This window comes from Marmota monax, unplaced genomic scaffold (assembly GCF_021218885.2).
Source record: "Marmota monax isolate L192 unplaced genomic scaffold, Marmota_monax_Labrador192_F-V1.1 WCK01_AAM20220418_F8-fsc00105, whole genome shotgun sequence".
NCBI classification, from domain to species: Eukaryota; Metazoa; Chordata; class Mammalia; order Rodentia; family Sciuridae; genus Marmota; species Marmota monax.
In genome coordinates this window covers 6,560,164-6,572,400 of record NW_026692947.1, presented here as the reverse complement: position 1 = coordinate 6,572,400, position 12,237 = coordinate 6,560,164, and the positions used below count along the sequence as shown (strand labels likewise).

Below are 12,237 nucleotides of genomic sequence, written 5' to 3'. Positions count from 1 at the left end.
CTATTACAAGACACTACTTGCTGCTTCCTGAACAAGCTGTGTACTGTGGCATCTGTCTTTGCTCATGTGGTTTTCCTGGCCCCTTCTTGTCAGGCAAAAATTCTCCTGTTTAAAGGCTCTGATGATAATGTTAACTCCATTGTGAAGTGTTCACAAACTTCTTTCTACTCTTCAGAGGAAGTGAGTTCTCAGAACCCTCCTTTAGAACAGTTAGAAGAAATGTTTACAATGTACTATAGTTTTTACATCTGCCTCCTAGATTGTGAACTAAGAGGGGGAGGTAATGATGATTTACTCATCTCTAGGCCCAGTGCTCCTATATTTACTAACAAGGAACTGTTAAACAATGTCAAATTTCATTACTGCTGAGAAGGATAATGGTGAGAGCCTAGGCATTAGAAAACTGTCTCTTAATTATCTTGCTGACTTAATTCCAGCAAGCACTTAAGATAGAACAGGTAAGGTTTACTTTTCTTTAACATTAGGATAAACATCTTTGTCATTCAATAATTCCTACTCCAGAGGTTTTCAATCCTGGCTACAAGACAACAGACTTGAAGCTTTATAAAAATGCAGGTACTTAGCCTCCACCCCAGTCCCAATGAATCAAATAATTGGGGACATATAAACTTTAGAATCCTCAGAAATGGTTCTGATGTCCAGTAAAGATTGAGACCACTGGCTTCAATAGTGCTATGGTATCTACAACTGAACCACACTGAAAGAAGAGGAAGTGACAGAGCAGGTACTGTCTGGGAAAAATAGGGCAGAGGGAAGACAGGCTGTGCGTTGGCACTTAAAGTCTTCCAGTTAGTGTGTTAAAATGGCCAGAAGAGAAGATAATACAGCCCAGGACAGCAATGAAGGACTAGAGTGTTAATTACTAGCTTGGAAAGCAGAGGAACATAATTTTCAAAACAATGTGGTTAGCAGCAGCCAATCTGTTGCCAGAAGCTGCCTAGAGGGTCAAATGGCCAGTGTGCCAGCCTTTGGCACCCATGTCAGGTCTATAGTGTTCTTCAGTGTAACCATTACCCCAAAATGGAGAAATCTAGGCATAACTCCTGGTTTAGTCTCAACTTGAACTTTGCTTTGCTCTGCTAGGTCATAAAGGAGGCAGTAGTGCAGAGTACTTCTGAGCAGCTGCTTTAGAATCAGCAAAGGTTGGTTCTACTACAACTTCACAGCTGTGTGATCTGAGGAAAGTCTAAGTTGATCTTCAGTTTCAATTATTTTGGGAATTAAATAATATAATCCAAGCAAGTCCTTAGAACAACTATGTGAAGACTCAATAATGGCTAAATATTTTTGTTATTATGGTCTAAATTTGGTTGTGCAACATTTTTGGTGACTTGGTTTCTAAAACTAAGAATAATTAATGATAAACTAAAAATATCTAGTTTTTTCATCATAAATTTTAAAAGTGATAACAGCTGTTAACATAAGAATTCCACTGCTGGTGAACTATTTTAATAGGAAAAGGGGACCCTAAATTCAGGGAGAAAAAAAAAAAAAAAAAAAACTTTTAACAAAATATTGAAAAAAAATATGTACTTCATGTATCATCTTTTTGAAACTACTTAAAATATCCCACATTTATTTAGTGGAATACTTTAAGTAGTGTTGCAAAAAGATAATACATGAAATGCATAAAAAACATCAAGTTCAGTGGAAAAAGTCTCAAATCAAAATGTAGATACAGTAAAACTATGGTTCTGCAAAACAAGGGGAAAATATCAAGAAATATTTGGAAATGTACTTAAAATTACGTGTTGAGTGATGGGAAGGGATACTAATGGCATTTTTCCTCATATAATTTTTCTCTTTCAGACTGTCCAAAATTAGAGAAGTATAGATAATGACAGGTGGCAGAAAGATACTCCAAGTTCATTGTTGAGAAGAATTAACATTGCTAAGATGGCCCTACTCTGAAAACTGAGCTATAGAATCAATGTAATCCCTATCAAAATTTAGCTGGATATTTTGCAGAAACTGACAAGCTGATCCTAAAATTTGTATTGAAAAAACCCCACAATAGTCAACGCAATTCTGAAAAAGAAAATTAAAAGGACTTCTAGATCTCAAGCCTAGTACTAAGCTATAGTAATCAAGTCAATGCAATATGAGGATAAACATATAGATTAATGAAACCGAATTCAGAGCTCAAAAATAAACCCACAGGGCTGGGGTTGTGGCTCAGTGATAGAGCGCTCGCCAAACACATTCAAGACCCTGGGTTCGATCCTCAACACCACATAAAAATAAATAAGTGAAATAAAGGTATTGTGTCTAACTACAACTACAAAATAAATGTTTTTTTTTTTAAAATAAACCCACATATTCATGGTCAATTGATTTTTGACAAGGGTTTCAAGACAATCCAATAAGGTAAAAAATAATCTTGGGCCCGGTAACATACGCCTATAATCTCAGCAGCTAGGAGGCTGAGACAGGAGGATGGGATCGAGAGTTCAAAGCCAGCCTCAGCAAAAGTGAGGCACTAAGCAACTCAGTGAGATCCCATCTCTAAATAAAATACAAAATAGGGATGGGGATGTGGCTCAGTGGTTAAGGGCCCCTGAATTCAATCCCCAATACACCCCCCCCAAAAAAAAAACAAAGAATAATCTCTTGATGCTAAAAAGTTGGATATCCACATACAAAAAAATTGAATCTGGATTCCTACCTCACCTCATACACAAAAATAAACTCAAAGTGAATCAGACCTAAAACTAAAAAAAAATTAGAAAGTTTTGTATACATCAAAGGACACCATCAAGAAAGTAAAGACTGGGGCTGGTGTTATGGCTCAGTGGTAGAGCACTGCCTAGCACGTGTGAGGCACTGGGTTTAATTCTCAGCACAGCATATATATAAATAAAATAAAGGTCCATTGACAACTAAAAAAATAAATAAAAATAAAAATAAAAGATGTAAAGACAACCTAAAGAATAAGATAATATATGAAAATCACTATACAATGTGGGATTCCATCTAGAATATATAAAGAATGCTTACAGGTCAGCATTAGAGAGACAAATGACCCAATTAAAATATGGGCAAAAGACTTACAGAGGAATCTCATCAAAGAAAATATGCTAATAAACACGTGAAAAAATGTTCAAGATCACTGGCCATCATAAAATGCAAATAAAAACCAAAACAGGATATCAACTCATACCACTAGGATGAATATAATAAAGAAGATAAATAGTAACAAGTATTGGCAAGGATACAGAAAAACTGAACCCTCATTTTGGGTGTTGAAAATATTCTAGAATTAGATTGTGTCGATGACTTCACAATTCTGAATATACTAAAAACAACTGAATTTTATCTTGCTAATCACAAGTATGACTCTACATTAGGAGAATGAGAGTGTACAGGTTTGATAGTGGTGGGCCAAAGTAAATAAAGTCATAAAGCAAATAAACTAACATATAAGACTGAAAACTGCAAAAAACACATAGAATTACACATTTGTTAGAGGTATAGACAAACATATATATTAAAGAATCAGTTAAAAGATATTAAAGTTGTTGCCTCTGGGAATAGGAAATTATAGATTTGGGAATCTGGGGACTGCCTGCTGTTTTTCTTATTCATGTAGGTAGAATTAGTTTTCTTATTAAACTGTAATACCAAAATAAAAATTTAAGAAAACAAAAACTTTTTTTTTGGTACCAGGGATTCAACCCAGGGGCACTTAAAACCACTGAGCCACATCCCCAGCCCTTTTTTTTGAGAGATAGGGTCTCATTGAGTTTGCTTAGGACCTCGCTAAGTTGCTGAGTCTGGCTTTGAAATCGTAATCCTCTGCCTCAGCCTCCAGGGTGGCTGGGATTATTATTATTTTTATTTTATTTTTTTTTTTGTAGCTGTACACAATAACATTTATTTATTTATTTATTATTCTTATGTGGTGCTGAGGATCAAACCCAGGGCCTTGCATGTGCGAGGTGAGTGCTCTACCGCTGAGCCATAACTCCAGCCCCAATAGCGATTTTTAAAGACATTACAGAAAGTAGATGGAGAACAAAAGACTCCTCTGAAGTCTAGTTCTGCATCCTGTAGGTGACTAAATAAATCATTAGAAAAATAAACCTATATTTTCCCTGTCTCACATTCAACTCTTCAATAACCTTAGGCCTTGATGTCTCTTTTATTACTGTACATTTATTGAAACATGAAGATCCCTGTTACATAGGGTGGCTCAGTGCTTGAAAATTTTTGCTCTTTGTTCATTGTTATTTTCATCAACATATTCCCTGACAATTTTTGGTGTCAGCAAAATCCACATACATGAACTGCTTAATATCTTGGTTTCTCAATTTCTTGACATCCTTCTACAATTATCTTGTTCTTTTACTCACCTACCATCTATTTCTTGATTTTAAATCCACCATTATCTTAATTTTGATCATCCCACTCCCTTTTGTATTCCAATTCCAATAATCTTTCATTCTTGGGGTCTCTTAATCCATTGATAGAACCACTTTTATACTGTCCCTTTTCTCCACTATATCTTCAATTGCCTCCTTTGCCGGGTTAAATCATATAGTAAATCATCATAATCATCCTTTCTTGTCACTCTCAACTTCTTTGCTTACTTCCTAATACTTGCTTTGCTCAACCAACTCCCTAGTTAACGCCAACTCTTAGTATACCTTTACCTACACAGCAAATATAATCATGTTGAATGCTTGCTTTCAATTAATGACTGAGTCTCAAGTTGACTCTTAGCACTTAATAATCATAGTTCTCTGGTCCATTTACTCTTCTAATCTCTGACTATTCCAGATTTATGTTCTCAAATTTCTACCACCTAATCCTTCATCTTTATTCTTAGGTGATAACTCTCTTACTTCACTGAGAAAGTCATCAGAACAAAAGAAAACTTTTATAAGTCTGACTATCCCATCTTTCCACCTTTTTTCACTATGCTTGCATATTTTTTTCTCTCCATTCACTATGGATCAACTAACCCTCCATGCTCTTGGCACAAGCCTATATCTTATACTTGTGTATTAGCACCTCCTTCATGCTTACTGAAAGACTGTTTCAGAAAACTTCCCTGCATTAATTTCCCCCCCCCCCTCTCTGGGATCTTTCCAGTTACATCAACTGCTATATTACTATTAAAACAAATCAAATCAACAAATTTTAAAACTACTTCTTCCTCTGGCTACTTCTTTTGTTTCCTTCCTCAGTAGCAAAACTCCTTAATAGAGCTGTATAAACTTGTAGACTCCACGGTCTTTTCTCCAATCATCCTGAACAACCTAAATCAGGCCCACCAATATACCACCAAAACTCCTTTCATTAAGGCTACCAAATAACTCCCACAATGCTAAATCCAAAGGTTAGTTTTTAGGTCTCATCTACTTTGGTGTTCCAGAATCATCTGAGCAGATTCATCTGACTCCTTTATTTATTTGGCTTCTAGGGTATAACACTCTTCTGTTTTTTCTTCTTCTTGGGTTGTGTCAGCTCAGTAGCCTTTAGTGGTAATTGTCACATCACTACCCTCTAAACACTGGGGTGCTCCAAAGTTTAGACCCTAGCTTATCCTCTCTTTTTTCTATTTGTAGCTACCTTTACCTATATTATAATGAATCCCAAATCTATAACTCTAACCTTGAATTACAGAATTAAACATTGAACTGTCTCTGGACATCTCCATTTAGATGTCTAATAATCATATCAAACAATACTATCTAAATGGAACTTGAGCTTCTCTCCCCAAAGTGCTCCTCCTGCAAGGATTCCTATCTAGGTTAAAGAAACTCCATCTTTTCAGCTTCTCAAGCAAAAACTCTGAAATCATCCTTGAAAATTCCCCTTACATCTCATATCTGATCCCTCAGCATAGTCTATTGGCCCTATCGTATAAGTAAATCAGCATTTGAAGTCTTATTATATTTTTCTGCTATAACTATGGTCCAAGACACCATCATCATTTCCTGAATTATTTTTAGCTTTTAAAATTAGCTTTCTGCTTTTACCAATCTCCTCAGTATTAGTTTATTCTCAATACAGGAGCAAGAATGATCAAGTTAAAAGTCAGATAATGATACTCCTCTGCTCAAAACCCTCTTAGTGGTTTTTTTTGTCTGTTATAATAAAAGCTAAATTCCAAAAGAACTTTTACTACTACTATTCTCTTCCCCCTTCTTTGCCCACTCCAGTCATAGGAGCTACAGCCAAATTAGCCTCTTTGAAGAAGAGAAAATATGTCAAACCTGTTCTTGCTTTAAGAACTATTTTGTCTGCCTGGAATATCTTTCTCCAAAGTATCCAGATGGCTCACTTTCTTTACTGAAATGTCATTCATTTGTTCATACTCCCTAACCACCTGATAGAAGATTCCAACAGCACACTTGGTCATTCTTCCTTTCCTGTTTTCCTTAGCACTTTCTGCTACTCGACATAGTACATATTTTACTTCTTTCTTAATTTATTGCCTCTCATACTAATATGGAAGAGCTCTGTTTATACTTTTATTCTTTTGTTTGTTGTTGAGCTCTTCAGCAACTGAAAACAGTGACCAGTACATAATAGGTATTCAATAAAAATTTGTTGATTAAGTCCCCATTGTATTCCAGGGCCTTGTGTAGATATAAACAGAGTAGTGCTTAGACAGTATTTCTTGAGAACAAAAAACAAAAACAAAAACAAAAAAGAAGGTAGTCCTTTTCTTTACAAACATATCAAAACAAGATCATAACTTACCATAATATGTTATAGGACTAAACAAATGAGATCATAAAAAACTTAGAAAATGCATAATATCCTTACCTAGGCCAGCTCTTGCCTCTTTCTTCTTCTGAGAGGCCCAACCCACTATAGAATGTTTATCTACTCCTGGTTTCTCCTCTAAGCCTCTGTTCAAGCGCCAGATTTTTAGTGTATTGTCATCAGAGCACGTAGCAATCTGAGAACCAGGAAGGGAATAATGAAGTTTCAATCAAAGATTCACAAGAAAGTAAAAAACAGATGTGCCTTAAAGGTTCATGATTGGAGAATTATTTTGTCTGTTATATAATAGGATATAGAAAATGATACCCAAAAGATCATATATTTCCATTCCTTGCTTAAGAAATCATTTCCAAAGAAGCTAACTCTCTAGTTTCTTCTTTATATAATTTCTGTTGATATGACATTATTAATAATTTCTTACCTAACCTAAAACTCTACTATAAAAGACTAATTTAAATTTGGTCTCAAGAAGCTGGGCAAGTCATTACCACCTTCTATCTTACTAAGAAATATGTAATTTTAAGATACCCCTTTCACTTCCTTTCTATTAAATGATCAATCAATGCATGTCACCAACATTCAATTTTTGCTATTTTCTTCTAAATTCTGTTATGTTTTGCCTTATTGGTTAAAGTAATATGATCATTTCCAAGATCATACTTAGCTTCATAACTCTAGTGGGCCATGACAAGTACAATGAAACTACTCCTTTGAGATCCTTTTTCAGATAGGTAAAGGAGCAATCTGGGAAAACAACAAGTTCACTAGGCTGAAATAAGTTAAAAATAACCTTTGCCCCTTTAAAAATATCTGACCATTCCTGATCTTGGTCCCAAGCCTTTTATGGCAGAGAAAGTCCAGCTTGAAGAGCTTGTGGCAAATGGCCACTGGTACCAGAGCTGTTCCCCAGCATTTGTTTATATAATTTCTCTATTTCAGTCACTAAAGAGAGAAAAAAAAGAACACACGTTCTCTTAAGTCCTGGCCCCCAAGAGACTGGCAACTTTTTCCTCTCCTTTCTGGGAGGCCAAAAGAAGACACACATATTTAACTGCTCAACAAGAAATGCTTAGAATCCCAGGATCACTCTATAGTAACAACAATAGTTATTTACAAAGTACCTATCTCTGTCTGGAAATTTACATTCTTTATCTTATTTAAGCCTTGAACTCAAGTAATCTCATCGACAAAATGCGAATAGTTATTTGCTCAAAATATCACAGTTAAATGGCAGAGTTAGCATTTAAACCCAGTATTCTCATATCTCTAGAAAAACTTTAAAAAAGCAAAAACAAAAAACAACAACAAAAAATATATTTTACTTCCCTAATTCTAGTCTGATGACACAATTATTTTTAAAATTTTTAAAAAGATGGTCGTGGGATTAGTACCCGTAATCAGCCTTACTATTTCCTTTTGAGTCTTTTCTCATAGGAAATAAGGATAATATGTGATGGTTAAAAAAAGATGACATAATTAACTGAATAATTAAAAAAGAATTCATCTAAATGAGTTCCATGAAGTGTAATACCCCATACTAAAAGGGATATTTTACTGGAAATTCAGAGGGGGGGAAAAAGTCATTGGGATATAATTATGGATGATTAAAGTAATGAGTAAAACAACAACAACAAAAATCTGTCTGGCAGAAGCTGATCACAGAAATGGTAACTGGGATAGAAAAATGAAAAGAAATCCACAGCAGTATTGAAAAGCTATCAGGGATGCCATGAATAGACCAGACCATGGGAAGTTTCTGGATGATAAAACAAAAACAAAAACAGAAGGGAACAATAGGCAACAAAGCCTCAAAATGTCATACATAAAAGGGGAGACCTCTACAGAAGTGAGATTTCCTGTAAAATAGAGACTAGCCCAAAGATCAGAGGCAATTGGGGTTGAAAGAATGAGTAGAATTTGGGCTATGGTTATATAAAATCATCTCTGTATAAAAAAACTTGTTTTTATTTCTGGCCTTTTTACAGTTTAGTTTATTTGATTTGTTTTTAAGTTTCACACAATATATTCATTATAAAAATTAAAAGAGGGGCGTATTTTCTTTCTAAAGTGTCTAAAATATTTCAGATCTACTTTTTTCAGTTTCCACAGATAGCTAACATGTTAAGACTTCCCAGTGACCACTATATGTGAAAAACCAAGTTGGACTGTGAAGAATAGTCATGATGTTACCTCTAACTCACATTAATAACATATAAAAAGTAAAACACTAGTTCTTACCTTAGTTTTATCACTTTAGATTTTAAGATAAAATTTTAACTAAGCTTAAAAAACTTCATTTTATATTCAGAGGAGTGACTTGGAAACCAGAAATCCACCCTTATTCCTTAGTGCACAATGATTTCTCTATTGGTACAGAAAAGCAGAATATGTATGAGTAATGCTGATACAGATCTTAGATGACCTTTACATCTTTTAAGTCTCAAACAGAAGTCTGTATCACTTTCTAACAAATCCTGGGAAAGCCTACAAACCATGATTTACTTTTTGAACCAATTATAGAGATTTGTTGACAAACCTTTGTGAAGTCAGATGGACACCAGCATACAGATGTGACCTCTTGAGAATGACCCAGTAGTACAGTGGGAGGATGCCAGGGTGTGGAGACCTAGTCCAATCAACAAGAAACAAGTCAGTAGAGCAGTGTTAGATCTCCCAGATAGAGGTTTGAATTTAATTTTGTCTTAGAGAACCTTAGAATTGTTTCCAAAAGTTGGTTATAGTTCAGAAAAAGAGTTACAATGAGCAATAAGGTATTGGTCACCGATCTGAGAAAATACAATGAAAATTGTCGAAACATGTAAAGAATATATATTTACATATCAGGATGGTTCTTACTTCAAAGCAGACTATCTAGCTATATACTAAAATCCAAGACTGGCAGTTACTTATACCTTAGCTGGAAAACTTTCTGGGAGGATGAGGTTCAGTTGCTAGGCAGTGCATTTCAAGTGGAAAACTTAGTCATGTTTTTACATAGCCTGGATATTTTCAGATCTTCCCCAGTCAACTACTTTCAGGAATATTAAATTAACTGTGAACCCTGAAGGTACCTTAAATATGCTACTAGCAATCTTGGGTCAGGGGATACTTTATTCCAAAGAAAGACTAACTTTTACCAAAACCCAAATTTAAGCCCCTTCATTTTGAGTTGGAAAAGCTTCATTTTGAAGGGATAAGCTATATTTTGTGATACTTTGTAGAAAAATATTTTTCCTCCAAAATACTATTTCAGCTAATTTGCATTTTAATATATCTTAATGCATAAAGAAGGGTCCAAGCTGGGTGTTGTGGCATATATTTTAATTCCAGCTACTTGAGAGGCTGAAGCAGGAACATAGTAAGTTCAAGACCTGCCTGGGCAACCTAGCAAGTTTCTATCTCAAAGTAAAACAAAAAAGGGGCTGGGAGGATAGTTCAGTGGAAGACCACTTGCCTAGCATGCATGAGGCCCAGGGGTTCAATTTCCAGTATTGGGGATGTGGGAGAAGGCTGCACTGTACATGTGACTATGAATCATATTTTCTCATCATTGGATGTCACCAGTGACGTGCATTTTACAGCATCACAAGCTAATTCATTTGAGAGCTGTCAATACCTTTTAGAAGCCATGGAATTAACTGGCGTAATAAGTAGCACAAACTCACATAATTATCATTAGCATGTATATTTGAAAAGAGCAAGAAGGTTGGATCTAAGATAAGTTATTCTCTTTTCATTTATTTTTAAAACTCTGAATTGTGGCTTGTTTTTATAAAGAAAGTAAAGGCAACTCTAGAAGGAATTATTTGTGAGAATGACTAAATAAATTTAATAGATTCTTTGGATTATAGTTAAAGGATTTGACATTGATTTATAAGGTTATCTAACTCAATTATTAGTACTCCTTTCTTGGGTTACCTGGCACATACATACACAATAATTCAGAAAGCAAAAGAAGACAAGAATAGAGTCTAATTTAATTTGCCTTGCTGATTAAATAAATGCTACAACATCGCTGAACCTTGACAACATTATGCTAAGTTAAGGTTTAACAGAAGAGGAAACTTCCTATATCTACAAAGATTTTACTACCTACTTCTATATAGTCACAGAGACAAACAAAATGTCAATATTCCATAAGGTTACATATTTTAGAAAGGACTTTTAAATAGCCTTTAGTTACAGAAATTATCTTTCCTCTTCTGCTTGTAGGGCCCTACTCTATTAAGTTTCTCTAGTCAAAGCCCAAACAGGTCTGGCAGCAGTTAAGTTATAAGGGACAGAAAATCCTTATGTCCTTTTTAAACATCCCAGATAGGAATACATTATTCTCTCCTCCATTGATTTACCCTGCTTACTACTTCTAGCTTTTCATTTCACGATACTGTCCCTTCCTTAGTTCTGTGTCATAAAACCTAGAAGAGTCTAGGTGTTATGTATACAAAGGAGTAACATAAGTTTCAAGAAAAACCAAATACCTGCCAACAGAAGGTATGTTTTGTACAACAGGCCTTCAAAGAAAGGAAACCATTGGATAACTTTTTACAATCTGATAAGGTAATCAGCATTTGTTAATTGAATGCCATAAGCCAGACATTTTTACATAGCATTAAATGGAGGGGGCTGGGGATATGCCTCAGTGATAGAGTGCTTGCCTGGTTATGAGTGAGGCCCTGGGTTCTATCCCTAGTCCACAAAAAGTGTGGGAAGGTATCTGAAAAAGTTGAACAGAATTAAATATCACTTGAGCTGGCAGTTCTACTCTTAGGTATGCAACCCTGGAAGAAGTGAAAACATGTTCAAATGATAATTTAAACACATATGTTCATAGCAACTTTAATCATAAAGTAAAAAGTGGAAATGACTCAAATGACCATTGATAAATGAACAAAATGATTTATCTATACAATGGAATATTATTAAGCTATAAAAAAGAATTAAGTACTATAAATGCTACAACATCGCTGAACCTTGACAACATTATGCTAAGTTAAAGAAGTCAGGCACAAAATGCCCTGTGATTTCATTTATATGAAATGTCCAAAATAGGCACACATTCATAGTCAGAATGTAGCTTAAGCAGATATTGGGGAAAAGGGAGAATGGACAATGATTGTTAAAGGATATGGGGTTTCTTTCCAGTGTAAACAATGTTTGGGAATTAGATGGTAGTGAAAGTCATAAAACATTGTGATTTTAATAAACTTAATGTACACTTTACCCTATAATGGGCTGAAATGAGAATCTAGGCTCTAGTAAGTTTTTATGAATTTTAGTAATCTAAGTGCTTTGAAAGTTTAGGACTTTCCTGGGGAATAGTACTTGGTGATTATTTCAAAGAAGATTTATTTCTTCTAATGAAACTTAGGTGGCTTTTATGGTCTTCATTTTCATTCCAATTAGTTTTTATTTATTATCACTTTATTAAAAATATATTATTCTAATTATATTGTTTAATTTTTAAAAAGCTTCCCTTTC

The 12,237-nt window shown here is 34.7% G+C and overlaps 1 protein-coding gene across 1 annotated transcript in view; it reads right to left on the bottom strand.

Moving 5' to 3' along the window:
* The window catches only part of Dtl (denticleless E3 ubiquitin protein ligase homolog), a 61,991-nt gene that overhangs the window by 27,476 nt on the left and 22,278 nt on the right, over nt 1–12,237 (bottom strand). Inside the window, exons 12-13 of the mRNA XM_046452266.2 lie at nt 9,296–9,385; nt 6,799–6,934 (exon numbers count right to left, since the gene is read on the bottom strand). Of these exons, the coding sequence (XP_046308222.1) occupies nt 6,799–6,934; nt 9,296–9,385 (226 nt within the window). The remainder of the gene's footprint in view (nt 1–6,798; nt 6,935–9,295; nt 9,386–12,237) is intronic.